The sequence below is a fragment of the Chanos chanos genome, chromosome 6 (assembly GCF_902362185.1).
Source record: "Chanos chanos chromosome 6, fChaCha1.1, whole genome shotgun sequence".
NCBI classification, from domain to species: domain Eukaryota; kingdom Metazoa; phylum Chordata; class Actinopteri; order Gonorynchiformes; family Chanidae; genus Chanos; species Chanos chanos.
In genome coordinates, this window is record NC_044500.1 from 38,876,165 (window position 1) to 38,896,998 (window position 20,834).

Genomic DNA, 20,834 nt, shown 5'->3' on the forward strand with positions numbered 1-20,834 from the left:
GACTAACTTGGAGGTAAGCAACTCATTCTGCCCGACGCAAGCCCGGAGCCGTTAGCGGCGCTGTTTGGTGAACGAACTACATAACCTAGCTAAATGTGGTCAAATGATATATCTTTCACATCCGGTTTAGGATCTCTGAGTTTGCGCAGTGATTCCGTGGTGAAGTCGACGCCATTTTCAAAATCGAGAATCTTTATTGCACATCAAAATGTTGTCCTTCGCTGGAGTTTAAATAAAGACCCGGAATATTTGAATAAGAGTCAAGGTAAAAAGAGGTGGATATGTCAAATGTGCTTGAGCGTGAGCTAGACACATGTGGACAAGTTTCAGATGTTATCCTGTGTCTTCTGCCGACCTGTTTGAATTAATATATTAATACGACGTAATTTGCCTCTATAGCTCCGGTTAGGCTAGAAAACTAGAATTCTTTCGCAGTTTATTTACAAACTGTCGGTAACTCAGTGGTAACTTGCTAGCTTATTGGCTAGCATGAAAGATGTAACTTGGCAGACTGTTGAAAATGTTGGAAGTGGTCACTTATTGTCAACGAGAAAATTGCTTTCGGGCCCACTCTGTGAGATTATACTTATCCACAAAACCTTCTCACGTTGATGTTACACATCTAGGCATCAATAAATATGCATTTATTTCCCCCCTTACCATTTACCAGGACCCCTGCTGATGACAATTACTGTTGTGTTATCTAATACATGTATAGGTATAAGATGGAACTCCCCAACTACAGCCGGCAGCTAATGCAGCAACTACGCACCTTGAGAAAGGAGCGTCAGTTTTGTGACTGTACTATCTTGGTTGGAAACACACCTCACTCTGCTCACAAATTGGTGCTGGCTGCTTCTAGTTTACTCTTCAGGTCTCTTCTGGAGGGTTCTGACAGTATTTCAATAGATGAAGCAGTGGTCTCCTCTCAAGAGTTTTCATGCCTACTGGACATGGTTTACACAGGCAGACTACCACCCGGGAAGCACAACTTCTCTCGTATCATTGCTGCTGCAGACAGTCTGCAGATGTTTGACGTGGCAGTTGGCTGCAAGAACATTCTCACAAGCCTTCTTAAACAGTCCTCAGTGTCTACAGAGCATGCTCCTCATCTTCATGAATCCATAGAGCCCCAAGACACTACAGGTGACTCTGTCATAGCTGACACTTGTCAAGGTGAAGGGTTATTTGAAGGACAGCAAGAGATAAATACATCACAGTTAGGGGCCCAGGATGTCAAAAATGATGCTGCAGAGAAAGCAACAAACCTGGAGAATCAGGATGTGCCATCAAGGCAAAAAGAAATTGAGAGAAACAATGAAGGGTCATCACAACATGCAGGTATTCAAGTCATGTTTGATACTGTATGACGGCGCTGTTGCCTAACCGCTGTTTCCTTTAAAGTCGTCCTTTCCTTGATACTCTCCTAATAAATGTGCGAACAGACCTTTTGTCCATAATCAAATGCATGTCAGGTGCAAGCTTAGAAATATTTTTAGGTTAAAAATTAGTTGTGACAAAAATTTGTATTAACTTGTTGAGCAGGACTTGTCATGTCGTGTTACTGAGTTTATTTGGTTTCACTTTTTTAAGATGTTGTGGAGCTCCTCTCTCAACAAAAGGATGAGATCACTGAAACTTTACAGAAAGGCCAGACCTGGATGACGCTCTTACAGACATGGGATCAGTTTCCTTCGGGGGAGAGACAGGTGAGACCGTGGAGCCTGTGACTATCTGCATTACTTTATGTAATGCTGTTTTAATAACGCAATTTGATAAATTCACTTATTCACTTATTGAATACAGTTAATAATATGGTTATTATTTCCCCCATATATCTGAAACATATAATATCACTAAACCATAGTCCAGGGTTAAAAGTTTTGTTTCTCATTACTGTTCATTGTATCTTAGGTATTATTAGACTGTTTTAAGGGTAATCCAGGAGGAGATGTGGTCTTCCAGCGACTGCTGGATTGTGTGCAGAATGACAGAGGCCTGTCTGCCCAGACCCTCCTCCTGCTGTTGGATCTGTTTAAGCAGCTTAATCCTCCTCTGACTGCACAGCTGAAAGCTCAGGGAGAAGACAGAGATGTGAAACATAAAGGTAATGTGATTTCAACACAGTGGAAACTAAACCTGACTAAATATTCTGAAACAATACAGTGAAACTGAATGTACGTAGCGTCACCTGCTACAGTAGTTTTTAAGGAGAGATATTTGGTCTTAAGCTCTGACACATGACACTAGAATAAAATGACAAAATATTCTTTCACATATGGACATTATTTGCCAAAAAAGGAGGCAATGGCTGTCAGGATAAGTGGTTTTTAGTCGTATGATAACCTTACCAGTGTTAGGATTCATGTTTTTGTAGTCATGGGGGTTATATGTATTGATTTCTCGCTCTGTGCCAGATTCATCTGTACCTGACATTACCAGTTCCAGTGGACTGATGGACCAAGCATCAAAACTCACTGACTGCCTTGCCACTGTGAACGAAGTCAGAGAACTCTTGACCCAGGCGGCCAATAACTGTCAAAATGAAGGAGAAAAGGAGGTACAGTATTTGCTTTTCACATTTTTTAGAGACTCCAATGGCAACAGCAAAACACTGTAAATTTGATGTAATACAAGGAAAATGAAAATACTATTTCGTGCATAAAGTAAAAAGGGTGATCCTGAGATTGCCTTGATTTTAAGAACAGGCTTTTCAGTGTTATTGTCTTTTCTTTCAGGTGGTGTTAGAGTGCTGCCAGAGTACTGACCCCAGGTCAGTCATGGAGTGTTTGTTTGACAGGGTCAGACAAGGGAGCCTGAGTGAAACTGGACTACTACTGTTGCTCCATCAGTTGAAGAAGAGCTGTCCAGACCTCAGTCCGCTTCTAGAGGGCCTGAACCATACTGGAGGTATTTCTGTGTGTCTCAGACTGCATGTGTTGGCTGCATACACAAAAAACATTTCGAAATGATGCACTCTTTTTTTTTGTTTGTTTGTTTGTTTGGGTTTTTTTTTGTTTTTTTAGTTTTGTTTTGTTTCCTTGGTGAAGCGCTTTTATTATTCGCCCACGAATGGAAAACATGACCATGCATTTGCTTTGCGGTCCTCTGGCCTGTTCTCCACTTGTGAACAGTTCTAACGAATGTGACTTTGTTAGGTGACGCAAAGGAAGATCACAGTGGAGAGAGCCTTTTGAGAATGTACTGTACGAGATTCTCAGAAGTGAACGTAGATGCCCAGTCTCTCAGACAGAGCCTGGAGTCCCTCGCTGACATCCCTACAAAGGAGAGAGAGGTATCTCACCCGTTCACTGTGTCTTCTTCATTGCTCTGCAGCAACTGAAAATAAGTTATGATCAAGGAGAGTTTGCGACAGTTTGCAGAGGCTAGACTGTGTTAATACTGCTTTTGTTCTTTCTCAGTACATGCAGGCCTTGCTGGAGAATGATGACGGTGCTCAGGGTATTGAGAGGCTGATATGTGCTTCTTTGGAGGAGAGTGCTGTGCAGATTTTGTCCGTATGGAGATTGCTCATTAGGGCCAGCACTCGGGATCAAGATTTGCTGCTGCTAATTCAAGAGATTAAGAAGGAACCAGGGTTTCTAAAACTCCTCCAGACTGGTAAGCTAATGGTTTGTGAGATAAAGCGATACCGTATGTGTCCGTTTGTGTCCGTTTTATATCTGTTTAATTTATATCTGTTTAATTTGTATCTTTCTCATTTCTACTTTTAGCTGCGTATGCAGACCTCCTATTGAAGCACAAAGCTCTGATCCTGGACTCTGTCAGTGACATAAACATCCTAGAGAGGGCAGTAGAGTGCATGGATAAAGACTCTGAGAAAGTTACAGAGGTAAGAAATGGAGATAGAAAACAAACAAACAAAAAACGGTCACCGCTGTTTCTTTTGTGATACATTGCTGTAAGTGTTTCAGAGCAAATTCTTATGTGAAATGAAAGTAAATTGTCTAGATCTTTTTAAATGATGCTCAAACAACTGATTGAAGACTAGTTTGAAGCAGAGGTTGTGTGTTTTTTGGTGTTGTTGTTGTTGTTGTTGTCAGCTGTCAAATAACATTGTCATTCTTTAAGAGTATCTGAATTAAAGAGCTTCAGTGAACTGCAGGTTGGCTATTTATACCTTAGATAGAGCTCGTGAGCTCTGACCTTTGATGACACGTTGTTGTTTCAGTTTCTGCAGAGCTGCAGGAAGCCTGAGGGCGAGAGGGAGCCAGTGTCGCATATCATGGACCGTGTGTTGAGCAGGGACTCAGATTACGTCACACCACTTTGCCAACTTCTGTCCATGAACCAGCCGTACCTGCCTCAGCTCCAGCCCTTCACAGAGGACCTCACACAGGCTGGTGAGAGGAAAACCTGTCACAGGAACTGTCCAACAGTTAGATTACATTATGCAGAGTTGCTTATGCATACTGCATGTTCTTTTTTTTTTTTTTTTTGCTCGATGTTTATTTCTGGAAAAACAAACCTTTTCGCCTTATTGAGTTATTACATATGAAAGTGTGTTTTGTATGGTGTAATGCGTTCCCAGCTTGCTACTGACACTTAATGTCTGAAGGATCAAGCGGATCATTGTTGAGTGGTGAGCGAACCGTCACTCTGTCTTTTTATGCACTTTCTCTGTGACAGACGCTGAACTCGAGCGACAGCCTCAGTTCGTCTCCGAGCCCGAGGCGGCTGATTCGGTGGAGGAGAACGACACAAAGGTGAAGGGGACCAGAGGCGGCCCCAGGTCGTACGCCTGCCAGTGGTGCAACAAAAGCTTCGACTTCAAGTGTCGTCTCCTGATGCATAAGAAACGCTGTTGCCTGTCCACGGAGGTGAAGCAGAAGTGTTCGGAGTGTTCCAAGGAGTTTCCCACGCCGCGGGCGCTGCAGGAACACGTGAGCCAGGACCACAGCGGACCTGCGCGCAAGAAGAGGAAGCAAGCCCCTGTGGCGTGTGATCTGTGTGACAAAACATTTGCGCACTCCTCAGGTTAGTTCTTGTCGAAGAATTGTTAGCCGGTCATAATGTATAGCAGCCTACAGCAGAGGGAACTGCGCCCTTAGTTCCTTATCCAAAAAAGCGGCTTCGTCCTACTGCTTGTAGTGCTGACAAATAGCGTCGACTTTCTTTCAGGTATGCTGTACCATAAACGCACAGAGCATTTTGAAGAGAGGCCATACGCGTGTGAAGAGTGTGGGGCCACGTTTGCAGCCAACTCCTCCTTAAAGAACCACATGCGTCTGCATACGGGAGAGAAACCCTTCCGCTGCAAACACTGCGACATGAGCTTCTCTGTGGCTGCGGCTCTGTCCTACCACACCAAAAAGAAACACTCAGAAGGTGCTCCACCTTATGTACATTATGTTTTTCATTTCATAAAAAAAAAAACAAAAACAGCAGTTATTATTTACGCTCTGCAGTTACGAGATGATCTTCTCCGGTTCATAGCGCTCTTAAACTAGATTGCACTGAGTAAACTGAGATGAGGTTGTCAAGTCGAGAAAAATTGGTGATTTTACTGAACCATGTTTATGGGGATTTTTTTTTTGTTTTTTGGGTGGGATTCTCAGGTAAAATGTATGCTTGCCAGTACTGTGAGGCCGTGTTTGCCCAGTCCATTGAACTGACACGTCACGTCCGCACACACACTGGGGACAAGCCTTACGTGTGTCGGGAGTGTGGGAAGGGTTTTAGTCAGGCCAACGGCCTGTCTGTCCACCTTCAGACATACCACAGTAAGTAAACATACAGACGTACCATTATACATGCGCAAAAACACTTTTAATTTAATGGTTCTGATTTTGCCGATATAAGAGCAGTAAGAGTGTCTTTTGTCGTCTCTCTCAGACATTGCGGAGCCTCATGACTGTCAGAAGTGCCAGATGAGTTTCTCCTCCTTGGAGGAACATCGGAGACACATTCAGGAGGTGCATCCTAAAGAGTTACATCAGTGTTCTGAGTGTAACAAGCTCCTCAGTACGCAGTCTCAGCTGGAGAAGCACAAAGCAGTGCACGCTGGTGGCAAACCCCACAGCTGCAAGATCTGTCACAAATCCTACCAGGTGAAAGAGTCATTCAGGTTTACACAGATCAGTTTTCAGGTTCAGAGAACAACTAATGATTACTGAAAAGCTCAAAATTCTGACATTTGGTGTTTGTGTCTTTGGGGTTTTTTTTTTTTACCACAGCAACTGTCTGGTCTGTGGTATCACAACCGTACCACGCACCCTGAGGTTTTTACAGGACAAGGCAGTAGACCGCTCAGGCCCGTGCTCCAGTGTAAAACCTGCTCCAAAGCCTTCACTAGTAAAGTTAACCTCCTAAAACATCGGAAATCCAAACACCCTGGTAAGACATGGTCACTGCATTTGGGGAGATCGGTTATTACCTGTTAGGTATTTCGTTCTTTTCTTTTCCCGTTTCTTATTGCCCTTAGCTTTTAAGTAGTTTCTTAAAGTCTATATGCCCCCCCCCTTCTCTGTCACTGTAGAAATTCACCCTGATGTCGATGAACTGGACGCACAAGGGACTGAGAGGGCATCAGGTAAACTGATATAATCTAAGTCTCAATCTGGTTTATCCTGTTTGAATTCAATACCGTAACTGTTCGCTCAGTACTTTGCTCTACTGTGTGTGTATTTGATGTTTCCAACATATTTACAGTTTTTGGTGTCTGCCTGTGTGTGCCTTTCCCTCTCTCAGATGTCACTGTGTGGAAATGCCTGTACTGTTCCAGCTCTCTCCAGAGTGAGGAGGAACTGCAGCAGCACGTGAGCGTGGAGCATTTCAGCCAGGACACGGCCGTCTTTGGCTGCACTGTCTGCTCACTCACTTTTCCCACTCAGCTGGAGCTTCAGGAACACTTCCTCTCTAATCACCTGGCAGCCCTTGATGAGGAATCTCAGGCCTCTACCTCTCAAATGGTAACAGGCCAGAGAGGACAAACCCTATCTCCCACACGCAGACCAGCTTTTGTCTGAATGGCCTGTGAATACGTGAAGGCCGTTTTGTATATGTCGCACTCCAAGCTCTGGATGCATTACACGCTGTTCCTGTTTAAGACCATGTATTAAGCCGCTTATTCATGCATTTACCATGACAGAACACAGTTTTGATTCTGATGTCTTTTTGACATTCTTTAGTCTTTCTTTAAGGTAAACTTTTAGAGTTGAGTTTTATTGTCGTGGTTTTTTTCCTCTTTTCAGGTGATCCAAACGGAGGATTCCTTAGGCAAAGGGACAGAGCAGATCATTGCCCTGGATCAGTCCCAGCTGGATGGATCACAGCGGGTGTTTGTGGCTTTAGGTGACGGAGAAGGCGCATCTTCCGGATCAGGGATTGTAGCTGTAAACATGGAAGATCTGTTGAACGGCACAGTTACTCTCATCTGTGAGGAGAGACGCTGAACCCAAAACTCTGCAGTGAGACTCGTCCGATTACGTTCCAAAAAGCAACTTACTTCAGAGACGCTGACAGGCTCAGAGCCGTCTGCTAAAATAAACTGAAGTTTTTCAGCTAAGAACCGTCTCTACCTCAGATTAAAGAAGTGTGTAATTTTAAGTGGTGGACCATACCTGCGTCACTGAAATAGACATTTGGATGAATTTTACACAACACCGAAGAACCTGGATGTCTGGTTTGTGTCTAAAAATAAACAAAAAAAATTTGGCAGGTGTTTTTTTTTTTTTATGTAATCTATGAAGTCACTAAAGGCATCTGAAGAACTGATTCAAGAAATGTGTATATTGTTTCAGTCTCAAAAAATGTATTACTCCCCCCCCCCCCCCCCCCTAAATTTCACATTTTATGATAAGCAATCCTGAGCCCTGAGGCCTGTCCACGTGTCCTTGTGTCACCCCCTAGTGGTACAGTAGTAAGCTTTCTGACAGTAAACTAAAGTGAGAACTACAATGAGATCTTCCTGAGTGTTATGAAATGCCTCACACCTTAAGGAGTGATCTATCTAATGTAGCATTAGGACCCTTTGAAGAAAAAGACTCCAGACCACATGGGTATAATCAAATTTTATTGAGATCACAATGACCAGACTGTCATACAGTATTGTTGTCAGTGCACATTGATTTCATAAATACATAATTGACCACCAAGTCCACCAAGATCATCAGTTCACAAATCACAACCCTGAGTCTTACTGTTGACATTCATAAGCTGCTCAATGTCCAAATATTATTACCTGTCTGGACACTGTGCGATAAATATTATATTTTTATCAGTGCAGTACATTTGATCAGTAGTTATCATCTGTCGGGGCCTAGGCATTCTCTCCCATTATAATACCCTGAGACGTACAAAGAAACACTGTCACTCTTGCTCACTAGACACAAATGACCCCTCACACTGCTACATAGACAACCCCCCCCCCCCTACTTCCCGTGACTTTATGATGCATACTGACATAGACAAACTATGTTCTCAGACCATACAGAACAGAAAAGCATCACATGACCTAGGCAGTTTAAACCAAATGGATACTACCATGGCTTGGGTAGGTAATAAGGGCCAATTAGGAGCCTGAAGTGAGTGGAAAGCTACAATAATAACAGTAGGTGCTGGTTCTCTCTGAACAGGATGTTGCTGTTAACATTGTCTACAACTTTGCTCCGCCATTATATGTTATATATTCAGTGAAAAACTGCTTCTGGTTTAGAGATCAGGTTTGTCCAGTAAGCCCTAGATTAATTGTTTTAAAAATAGGTTTCCTTTATGTCTTGTCTACTACTAAGGGAAATGAGTACGTTAGGACAAAGGCACATATCCGAGTCCTTTTGTGATATCGAACCACTCAGTCACAGTGTCCCCTTGTAGAGTACAATGTTAAACTTGCATGAACTTATCCATAAGAAGTACACATAAGGAGAACACCCAGAATAACTCGCAATAGAAAATAGCGACATCTTAAAAAAAACGTGCCACAAGACACGTATTCCTCTTAGAAAACACCCAAACTCTGTTCATTTCCTTTTTAAAACACTTCAGTGTCACAAAGCCCTTTCTCCAAATCAACCCAAGTCCAAAAATAAACATGTAACAGAACGGCCGAAACACAAAGAAAAGAATGACTAGAAAATAAAAAAAAAGAAAAGAAAAAAAACAGTACCTAAAAAAGAAAGAATAGTTAAGCCTATACCGCTTAACACACAGCGCACAGACTGCACTGCATACTCTAAAACTCTGTACAGAAATATGTAACGCCTGTAAATACTGAATGTACAGAAAGCACTACAGATCATTTCAAAACCGCTCGACGTCTCCCACAGAAACATCCAGTTCCACATGCTCCTCCATGGTTGACCAAAGCTATCCAAAGTCTAAGTTCTGTTTTTGCATTGTTTCACAAAATGTCTTCATTAGAAATCACTCAGGTAGTTATCTTTTTCCTGGGCAGGTAAGCATTAGTAATTTGGTTCATCACCACTAGGGCGGGGAAAAGTGGGAGCAGCACAAAGGCATACCAGACAACACCCTGTACAATGGTTTGGAACCAGTGCGTGAACATGGCAGCTATGATGGTGACTGTAGCGAGCAAGTAGGCCACGAGTCCACAGGTGGTGTGGTAAAGCCTGAGGCGAGGTAATGAGAAATTGCCCAGAAACTTATGGAAGAGCAGACACAAACCACAGATCGCCTGTAGCACTGTGGCAACCAGTGTACCCACACCCAGAAGGCTGTGCCAGCTCGTCAGGTGTGGGAGCTGGGACACATTCTTACTCGCCACCATGAAGGCCAGGCCTGTACCTCCAGCTACCAACAGTATGGCCTGGAAGAACCAGTGGAGACGAACCTTGTTCTTCCGGGCCTTGCAGCAGAACGGAGAGCATTCGGTAGAGAAAAGCAGGATCCCCTCGGTCATACACAGGCAGAACTGGGAAAAGAAAAAAAGACAGGGAGAAAAAAAGAAAGAGAGGGGAGAGGTAACACAAATTCAAAAATTCAACTTCAGCTGAACTGGATCACGTTTTGTAAATGTTACAGGACATAGCGGCACCCTCTAAAACCTTGTGCGATGCCTTGATCAGACCAGACACCCCATATCACCAATCACCTACTCCAACTTAAACAGAAAGTGATAGAGCATTTTAACAACAGAGACAAATATACCTGATCTTCCTGAAAACAAGAAGTCTCAGTGTAACAGAACACAAACATGCTTGTATACAAGCTTGTAGCTGTTTGTTTTTAGGCATTGCATAGCTAAGGCTGTCATACACATATAGCTTTACTTCATAATCTATAATGCATGCACAATGGGTGACTGCCAGAGCAATGAGACAACCTGATAAGTGGGCTTTCATGATACCATGTTATTGGACATGTATGTATATTCCAGTAATGAGGTTGATTTACCATAGTCCTAAAAGCTCTGGCAATCTTTGTGATAACAAGATCAGTATCACCACAAAGGGCATCACTGTCTTATGTGAACTGTATCCTTGGAATTCTGGGTTAGTAGTAATGGAATACCTCCTACAAGGGGAAACTGCTGAACTAACCATCCCTATAGCCAACAAATGTATTATTCAGAAGTGAATGTATAATTTATCTAAAGCTCTAAAGTAGTGCGGCAATGAGAGGAAGATCAGCAGCATTCTCTTACATGAAACAAAGATAAAAGGCTGTATTGTTAAAGTAAAAAAAAAAACTGCAGCAGAAAAAAAGATAGAAATACGTTAGTGTACTTCGCGAAAGTGTCTTCTATACTACACCAAATAAAGTTTAGATTGTGTAGGGGTAATCAAGGAAGGACGTGTTGAGTAAACGTAAACTTACTCCAACAGACATGCATAGAGGATGCCATGAGAAGAGACCTGTAACAAACACAATTACATGAATAATTTCCAGAGGTGCAAGAGCTGAAATTCAGGTTTTTGTAGGCATTTGTGAACACTATCGAAATTTGCCAGAATTTTCTTATGACACAGAAACTGACTTCTTAGGTCAAGGTAACTACATTCAGATAAACTTGAACATTTCGAGTTATTTAACCCACCGTAACTGCGCCGATAAGTATTCATTCACGATTTTAGAATACACTCATTTCCCTCTAACGTCTCATAAAAAATGCAAACTGAATTATTTGGAACTTTCTGTAGTAAACTACTAAAGAGGCAAACAAAAATGACTTACTTGATCCTGGTCGGGACAATATAGACATTAGAACTGTAATGCCTACGGCAACAACATGTGCAGCTATCACTGCTATCCTTCGCATCCAGACATACAGCCAATATTCGCGCATTCCCAGTCCCTCGCCGACTGGGCTGTACTCCACGTCTAACCGCATCATCTTTATTCCTTAGCTACCTGAGGTGGGCCGGTGTGTGATCCATTGTGGAACAGTGTTTTAGATATACCGAGGTGTCATTTTGTTATCTATATTCCTCTGATCCGCAGATGAAGATCCTTAACTCTAGCAACTTAATTCTGTTCGGGATAATTAATTTATAGCGTGGTAGTCAAGAGTTCGACGGCAACTGCCTGCCAGTGGCTTTCAAACTAGAGCAAGAAAAATAAAGTCAAGTTCGAAATGTTGATCTAAATTTTCAAGAGATGCGAATTACACCGATATCGGCTAATCCGGAACCGTGTTAACTCATAAAATGTATCCATTTTAAATCCTGAACTCATCAAGGAATTTCGACTTCTTGATCTCCTTCGCTATGTCTCCTAAGTTCATATAGCGTATACGTTTCGGCGTGTGAAAGTTAGGCTAGGCTGAAATAATTTCATATACTACTGTTCAATCACTCTTTGAAACTCATTTCCTGGTAGACCATCATGGATGAACGAGACATTTTAAGCCCTTGGAAAAAGAAAACTACGTCATCGCCTGTCCAACAAGCAGGGAGACATCTAATGGCGATACCGGTATACAATACTGGCAGCACGGTTTTAGTTTAAACCAGAGGCTGACATGATGATATGATAATCCTTAGAAACTCAAAAAAAATGTAGGTAATGTGCATCATTTTAATTAACTGTTAAAAAAAGAGCCGAGTCTCAAGTATAAAGAATATTTTAATCCATTTTATAAATTGACATTTATGTAGCAGCATGTCCAGTAGATTCTGAGGTATTTCTGAATTCACAAAGAAATTCACTCCCTCTCATCTTCTCATACACTCTCCCACACAGACTGTCATACATTTTTGCTGAGCATACATACAGACATTCTTATCTCACCATTCAGATACACAGGTATAGACATTCAGCATCCTCACTCACACAAACACACTCTCCCACGCGCGCGCACACACACACACACACACACACACACACACATACATCTGGAGTCCTGTGCCCACAGTCTGAGACAGTACACTTCGTAGGGCTCCCTCTCTTAGTGGCTTGTAAGGCTGGCACTCTCAGTGGTGCAGTTTTGGCTGCAAAGACAAAGGAGAACTTGTAAATACAATGAGTTACATTCAACACGTCATACCAACATATACACCACAGCAGCGTCACGACACTTCAAGATCAAACATAACAAATTAATAAACAGGACGTGAATTAAATACTGATGTTCTAAAACGCAGATGCACTTAAAACAATGACAACGATACATTTCAACATGAATGATGCTTGGATCTACGAGATGCTTCGCTCGCTTACCTTCGGTGTGCTGAGTTTCTTCTCCACCCCTACAGAAAGCCCTCCCACTTTGCTATCTTTCCAGGGATAGAAGCCTGTGTGGGAAGAGGTAGGCAGCCGGTGGGGCTTGGAAGGAGGGGAGGCACTGCTCTTACGTTTCTTACCCAGTCCTCTGTGATCATAACTAGCAGCCCTGCTGTGGAGTCCTGAGTCCCCCCCTCGACTGTGGGGCGCAGGTTCAGGGGGAGAATGGTGGGAGGGGAGGTGGGTCCGCTTGAACGCCCAGGAAGAAGGGGTATGGGGCTCTGAAGGGGACAGCTGGGGGCGCGGCTTGCTCCCGGGTGAAAGGGATCCGTTTGTCTGTCCGTGAGGGGCCGACGGTGTTTTACCAGAGATGATTGGTCTTCCACGATCCTGGGACACGCAGTTCCTATCTGGGCTGACGCCCTCCTCTTCGCTGAACGAGGCTTTCCGCTTGCGCAGGGCGGCGGCGGCGGCGGCTGCCGCACTGGCGGCAGCTCGCTCTGCTTCCCTGACGCGAAGCTGCTGCTTGCTGGGTCTCCCTACAGGGTTCCTGGGCCTACCTGGTCCTGACTGAGTTGGGGTGCGTGCAGGCTTGGGAGGAGCCACAGACTGGCTGCCCCCCGAGTTCTCTGATTGACCATAAGCCTTGCTGGTAGAGGAACTATGTGCATGTAGCTCCTTCCCTGGGTTATGGGAAGAGTAAGAGGTCCTGAGGGAGGTCGAATTTTGACTTCCTGCCCTCATTTTGGAATGCTGGGAGATAGAGGAAGGGGAGATGGTGATGGCTGCAGGTTTGGGTGGGGAAATCTGGGATTGAAGGTCTGTTGCTTGAGGTATTTTCCTGCGGTGGAGAGAGAGGGACATTTTATTAGAGATTAGCGAGAGAATGTTTTCTTTTTCTGACGGTGAACGTTTCTTTGTTAGTAATGTTTTATCAAGGTGAATAAGTTTTACTCAGTAAGGACACAGGTTGGCTCAAGAACAGCTCTATAAATGAGCTGAATGTTAGATTTATCTTTGGGATGGAAAGAAGACACGTAGAGCATGTGTAGCTTACAATGAGAAACAATTCAACACTCAAAAATCTGTGAAAAATTAGATCAGGGCTGTTCAATTACAATGTCAAAAGGGCCAGATTTCAAAACCAGGCCTTATTCATGGGTCACAAATTTTTGGTTTTCATCGTCTGTTTTTTTGTTCAAGTGTTGACAAAGACATTTTCTTTGCTTAATTACAACTCCTAGCTTGCTGACAGGCAGATATTGACTTTGTGTGGCTAGCAAGATGTCTATGATGCTATAAAGTGGAGTTATATATATATGGTAATACATCCCACTGCTGTTATATTGTATATATCACCTCTCATGGAAAGCCTCTTGTCCAATTAAATTATTCAACCAGAATTAACTCTTGTACTACTTGACTTTGATTGCCTCTGGGCCACCGAAGGTCACTCTTAGGTCTGATTTGGCCTGCGGGCCGCCGATCAAATAGGCCTGAATAAGATTATAGAGATAAAAGAACCAGAACAGTGACTGCTCCAAACCTCTCTTGTGGCCTGTAACCACTGAATACATGCTGCAACATAAGAATTATGAATGAACGGTTGGTGTCTAGCCACTTAGGGATGAAGGAGGCTCTTACTTCCACAGATATGCATTGAGATGGTTTTCCAACATTGCACTCATGGCTGACCGCAGATGGTGCAGCCGCCGATCGAAAGTGAAGATGCCATGGCCCACCGCATGACTGCCAAATGAACAGAGCTGGAAGAGAGCAGGGCCAACAGGAAGCACAAATGAAAGTCAGTCTAATGGCACAAAGACAGGCAAAGCTGGACACAAGACATTTCTCCAGCGACAAATGAATGGTTTTCAACCGTTAGATCAATCTACTACTATTAAAAGTATTTGAAACGAGCCACTCCCTGCGTATTACTGTAAGTAACACAAACCAAAGATTTTGCACTACCGAAAACAATGCCATTCTGTCATACCGCAAGTGGTTTGGGATGCCATGGCGACGAATGCCATTCGATGGCTTCATCCACACCCTCGCCCTCACTCTCTTCGCTGGAGATGCGACCTGGTGGGAGAGGGGAGGGTGGACGTGCGGTGCTCTCGTCCTGAAGCGATTTCTCCTCGTCTTGACCGCTCTCAGACAACGCTCTGGTCCTGCTTCACACAAACACGGATCCGGTATTTGACAACCTTATTTAAAGCTCTATTCAAACATATCCTGCTTGCACAGATTCTACTGTCTTTCTTAAAATCATCCCCATGTGGCAATCGTGGATGGAGAGACTCACCTGAAGGCAGGTGAATTAGTTAGAGGTCTCCTGCAGTGCGGGGAGCCCGTGGAGTCCCTGGGGGGCTCTGGGCTTGGAGACTGACTGGCAGAGCCCTCCGGTACCTGAGCCACGCGCTCACGGCTTTTTGAACTCATCTTAAGCTCTGCCACCAGCTGGTCAAAGTTTTTACTTCTTCCCAGAACCTTCCGGCGCTGGTGAATAGAGTGAATCTTGGGGACAAACGAAACAAAAAAAAGATGAATTAGAGACAACTTCCAAACCAAAACGAGACACTCTGAAAGCCATCCATCTTACAACCACATTGGGAATGGAAAGCTGTTTTTAGGAGTGATCCACGACACTCATATCATACATAAAAAAAAAAAACCATAATGATGGGAATGTTGTGGCAAAATGTTACACTGTAAATAAGGACCTTAAAAAAAAACGAGTGCATTTCATGGTTTTACACTTGTAAAGTGTACTATTGAAACATAAAGCTTTAGGACCACGGGAAAAACAAGCAACCATTACAAAAGAGGAGTTTTAGCACAGATTCCCCTCCCTCTCTCCATTTCCTGTAAGTCATGTCCGTCTGACTTCCTGCCTGTCTACTCAGCACACAGAAATCTGTTGGCATGGCATGTATGTACTGTGAACTTACAAGATCCCTTCAACCAAGACCACTGCAATAAAAACCCCTCAAGCTTACTGGCTTTTAGAGGTCCCTTAAAACCCAGATTGTCATTCGGCAGTGAAGAGTCTTGTCTCTATCTCAGAAGTCTAAGGTAGCAAGGCAACAGATAAATAACTAGGGCTTATTGTGCATATGGAATAGAGATAACAAAGGTGTGGGACAGATATAAAACACTGCAGATGAAATGTTTTATTACTGTTCTCACAAATTGTTAACCAGTAACCCAGGAACAACAGGCAGGTTGCTGTGAATATGGTTCTGTCAGTTGTGTATGATGTACTGCAAACTACATGGATGTGTTGCATTGCATCAGCTTTGTGTGACCACATCATCCATATGCCCTCATTCTAAATGTTTGTTGCAAGACTATATGTTCATTATCATCATCATCATTATTACTATTATTATTATTATTATTATTAATTATAGCCCCTCAAAACCTAGGCACTGATTACTCATTCTTTAATTTACAATTCAGCATTTGGCAGACGCTTTTAGCCAAAGCGACTTACAATCAGTGCATCGGTCGGATTCCTAATACCTCATAAGCAGACATTGCAATAAGACTCAAATTTCCTGTTAATTTTTTTTTCCCACTGATTAATTACTTCATCTGCCCTTTTAAATGGAAGTTGTTCAAATGGAGCAGAATTGTTGGTACATTTCCTACTTACATTGCAGGTTAAGAGCCGAGTACAAACTTTCTTTCTCTCTGGATCCAACACCCCACAATGCTTGTCCAAATCCAATTCTTTCCCTAAGGGAAACAATGACAGCAAGAATGACAAAGAATGTGAACCAAGATACACAATAATGTTTCCGAGAAGACAGATGCATTTAGCATGTGCGAGAGCTGTGTCTGCAGAATAGCATGCAGAATAAGTCAACATTATGCAGTATGAAGTCATCTCAGTGAAAACTCACTGGAGATCTTGTAGGTCCTGGGTCCACGCAGGTGAGCGGGAACAGGCGCAGAACTCAACCCCTCCCTTTGGGCCAGAGGCCTCTCAGAAGGTGACGCTCGGCTGGGCGAGGGGCTTCCGTGGGGCCAGGGGGGGTCTCGGAGGCTCGGTGGCGGGGAGCTCCGAGGAGGCTCCAAGGGTGGCGGCTGCTTGAAGACAGATGATTCGGAGTGACCGGAGCTGGAGGTCTTTTCAAGAGGCGAGAGGCTGTGAGAGGTCACGGGGAAACAATCAAATAAACACTTCACGTTACGGCAAACGTTGCACAAACAGACCACCCTTATATGTGGATACAGTCCGACAATACAGCAAGTATTAACCAAGACTGACACAGATCAGAATTCACCAACACTTGCAAACAAGGCACGTGACATACCGAACACCCTCTTTGGGAGCCTTGGAGTGTCTGTACTGAGGAGGTGTGGAGGGGGACTGTGGCGCTGTCCGAGGAGGCCCAACACCTTGGTTCCTTCCGGTCCATGAAGCTGTTCCATGGGAGGACGCGGTGTGAGGAGGGCGGGGGCGCTGCTGAGAAGCCGGTGGATTTGAGCGGAGATGTGCAAAGAGCTTGGCTAGGGGACCGTGTCTTCTCTCACAGTGCTTCTCAAAAGCCTGAGGCTTAACCACCTGACTGCAGTGGCTACACACCACCAGGTAGAACTCATCATGCCCAGGATAGTGACCAAAGATGGACATATCTATAGAGACATACAGAAATGTAGAAACAAAACATATATATATATATATGTGTACAGAACTATGGGACCCCGACACAGACAGACACTCAAACACACATACAAAACCACTGGCTGTCTGTGGTGAGCTATTCCAGCTGACTCCCAAGTCTTTTCTCGCTGGCTGCTACGGGAATAGATGCAGACCATGCGACTCTCCTGCCCTGCCATCCTGAAACCCTGTGATTCAGCCCCAGACTTTGCCAAGAGCACGGTCGTACAGATAAAGACATACTCTGCCTATATAAACAGTCGCAACGTGGAAATGGAAAAAAAAAATCCTTACCGTCCTTGAAAATGTCAGTCCTTGTCTACAAAAAGATCACACGCCAGGCCTATATGTAGGTGTATGTGTGGCATACAAAACTGATATACAGGTGTACATATGGCAAAAAAAGGTAATTAATTTAGTGAAGAAGTGAACAAGAATTGATCAGAGGGTAAACACAGCAGCAGATAAGCCTATATTCCATTAAAGACACATCTGTTCTCTGTCTAGAAGCCCCATTGTGAAGTGCAATATGATAACAGTGATTGTGTTGCAACTGGTTGGATCACCATGTAGGAGCCCCATTAATCCAATAACTCATTAATACAATATATGACATACCCTCTTTCCTCAGTGTCATCGTTTCTGTCGTTTTCTTTCCATTCTTGCCACAATCATCAGCATCAGATCCTGGAGTTCAAACAATTTATGTTAAATTGAGCTTATGATTGTTGACCTAGAAGTGCATTTCTTAGCACCATTCTAATTTTGAACTTTGCCAGCCCACATATATAATGATAAAAAATGACATTATTGCATAGGACCTCTATTACTACATACTGTATGGTAGAAGAGCCACAGATTGAAAAAAAAAAAAACATTGTTGAGAATTTATAAATATTCACAGTGTAGGCTACACGCTTCAGTTATTCTCAATGACAAGCACAGAGCACCCTCCACAATGTGCACTCATGATGGCAAATTTGACAACTCTGATAGTGGAGACATTGTTTTGGACCAGTCTAATCAACAGCTTTGGAGAACATTTGCTCTAACTGCAAGAATACTCGTTGAAAACAAAGCCATCAAAATAGAGGTTATGACTAAATGTCCAAGATAAAGAAACTTAATTTTTAAATGATCTTTCACTTCCTTTGTTAGGGTGGGGCTAACTCGTACCTGTGGTGCTTCGCTACAGCAATCTTGGTTAACTACAATAATTTGAATGTGACTCCACAAACCATCCAACCAAGAGATTTACACTCGACGGGCATTTACAGCGTTTGCTAATTTTGGAGAGGAGCCAGACAATACGAACACGGAACACACTTATATTACGACACTGACATCCGACTGTCGTGACAAGCTCCATTAAAGTCGAGATCCAAATAATTCTGTTAATGTGGTGACACAAGTGTTTGGGTAACTTAGAGGAAATTATATCATTAAGACATGAAGATTTTTTAAATGCTATCTGTTTCACTCTTAACGAGCCATCAGAAAGCTACATGATGGCAACAGCATCAAACTCCTCCTTCATCACCGGCGTCTGTCGCCACTAACACATTATTAGCTAGCAATGCTAGCTAGCAAGCTAGTTCGGCAGCTAACGTTAGCTTGCTAACCAGTGAGAAGTTCTCGGACTGTGCGCAGTATTCCTTCATCAGTTTAACTAAGCTGTGTTGTTTTATCGTGGGAAATCTGCTATTTGGAGAGTGCTAGACTGAACATCTGCAAAGTTGTAACATACACTAAAGAGAGACTAGAAAATATTTCAAAAACCCGTACTTCAAAGATGATGTATGCACTAGGACCTGGGAGAGAATCATGGTACCCAGCCAGCACTAGGACCCAGCAGGTTCTTTGTTTGGGTAACATGGTTGAGGATGCCGTGGGTTTTCACGAAAATATACCACAACCAGACCGATGTTCGTGTTCAAATCGAGAAATGTTAGTAAACGGGTAATCACTCACCCTCCGATAAAGTCACATTGGCTCTTTCCGCCCAAACGCTCCAGCTTTGGCCAACGAAATCATCGAGACAAGGCACCCGCCGTTCCAGAGCAGCCATTACTTTTACTGCGCGTTCACGCACCGCCATCATCACGGCGCGGCAAGCAACTTACGTCATATCTCGCGTTCCCGCTACTAAGGGCTGTACGTTCGGGCGCGCGCCCCGGTTATGATTCTCTCCAGTGTTTGCATTTTTCTTGTAAAGAAGATAATTACGGAAATTTTCTTATCACTTGTGGCAATTTAATACATGTATTTCGGCACGGAACACGCAATATAACACAGTAGCACGAACGGTAAAATTAAAAAAAAATGTGGAGATGATGGAGGGCTGCAGAACCTCTAACAGATAGGCCTACTATTTTAAATAAAGTGTACGAAACACACAGACTTTAAACTAAGTGTCACGACAGTAAAGACCTGTTTCTATACCCTGAAATGCAAGTCGTCATGAAAGTGCAGTTTTCTCCTGATGAGCCAGTTAAGGCGTTGCATCTAGGTGAGTCAACCATTACTCATCCTGCTCTTTTTCAAACAGCACAAATTAACAGGGGACATACCATATCTATAAAAAAAAGGTTTAAAAGTCAAAATCAGTTTTTTTGTAGCGAAAGAGAAAGCTATACCAGAACAAGAAACTGTGAGTATGTTACACCATACCAATACTTACCATACTCACCAACTGATAATGACTGAAGTTCTCAATTATGTTTCAAGTTTATTTAGAGCTCAGTATCACTATTTAAAGTCTCAAAGGGCTTTACATGCCCACAACAAACAAAACAGGACAGCACCCCCCTGACATAAATAGAAGAAATCTTGAGAAGGACCAGATATAATAATATAATAATATTGCAAAAGAAAATACACTAGCAAAAAGACAAAACAATGACAACAAAAGCAGGACAAAGGGGGGTGGCGATGAGGATTATGTTAAGTAAGCCATAGTTGTTACAGTATAGTATAGCAAGAAAATATATGAAACTGGTTCATTTTATGGTGTAAGTGTCACTAGAGTGTTTTTTTTAACCATATACCAATTTTTTTTTTTTTTACCAAATTAGTTGTCACTGTTTTGTTGTTGTTGTTTTAACAATATACCATTTTACCAAATACAGAGCATCAAGAAAACTCAGCTATCTGATGATTTGTAATCTCAGTCAAACATCTTTATTGGGAGATCACCTATGAAAAAAGTATATACACAAAACTGTTTAAACAAGGAGTGTTACACGTTACATTTAAGTTCTCAAAATTGAAACTAGAAAACAATGCCATGTTGAATTTTAAGGGAAAAACAACAGACTGATTTCTCACTCCATCTTAGTTGAAAAAAGTAAACAAATTCATGTGTGTGTCTTATCAGATGAATACAACAGGAAATGCCAGGTACACTTATAGTTGTGCTGGTGTATTAATAATAGAAAGGGTCTAGAATCCATAGTTATCCAACTGATTCTCTCAAACTGTAACCATTGAACAAGCATAACAGAATCACTGACCTAAA

At 42.9% G+C, this 20,834-nt stretch overlaps 3 protein-coding genes across 3 annotated transcripts; 1 reads left to right on the forward strand and 2 right to left on the reverse strand.

Moving 5' to 3' along the window:
* Positions 1-209: 209 nt before the first annotated feature.
* On the forward strand, positions 210-7,677 carry zbtb40 (zinc finger and BTB domain containing 40). The gene is made up of 18 exons (XM_030777330.1): positions 210-265; positions 719-1,341; positions 1,594-1,709; positions 1,915-2,107; positions 2,418-2,560; positions 2,739-2,910; positions 3,159-3,295; positions 3,423-3,621; positions 3,735-3,853; positions 4,193-4,364; positions 4,651-4,998; positions 5,143-5,349; positions 5,580-5,744; positions 5,857-6,071; positions 6,198-6,357; positions 6,500-6,553; positions 6,712-6,932; positions 7,215-7,677. The coding sequence occupies exons 2-18, from the start codon at positions 726-728 to the stop codon at positions 7,413-7,415; spliced, it is 3,438 nt and encodes a 1,145-aa protein (XP_030633190.1). The 5' UTR covers positions 210-265; positions 719-725; the 3' UTR covers positions 7,416-7,677.
* A 1,711-nt stretch (positions 7,678-9,388) lies between these two features.
* On the reverse strand, positions 9,389-11,390 carry cyb561d1 (cytochrome b561 family, member D1). The gene is made up of 3 exons (XM_030778687.1): positions 11,155-11,390; positions 10,798-10,835; positions 9,389-9,892 (listed from the first exon to the last, which is right to left on the reverse strand). The coding sequence occupies exons 1-3, from the start codon at positions 11,312-11,314 to the stop codon at positions 9,389-9,391; spliced, it is 702 nt and encodes a 233-aa protein (XP_030634547.1). The 5' UTR covers positions 11,315-11,390.
* Positions 11,391-12,319: 929 nt separating this feature from the next.
* atxn7l2a (ataxin 7-like 2a) lies at positions 12,320-19,418 on the reverse strand. Its single transcript, XM_030777887.1, has 10 exons — positions 19,289-19,418; positions 17,936-18,004; positions 16,968-17,289; positions 16,554-16,798; positions 16,304-16,386; positions 14,951-15,162; positions 14,639-14,816; positions 14,287-14,408; positions 12,640-13,483; positions 12,320-12,410 (listed from the first exon to the last, which is right to left on the reverse strand). Exons 1-10 carry the CDS (start codon positions 19,416-19,418, stop codon positions 12,393-12,395), a joined length of 2,223 nt encoding a protein of 740 aa, XP_030633747.1. The 3' UTR covers positions 12,320-12,392.
* Between the last annotated feature and the right edge of the window lie 1,416 nt (positions 19,419-20,834).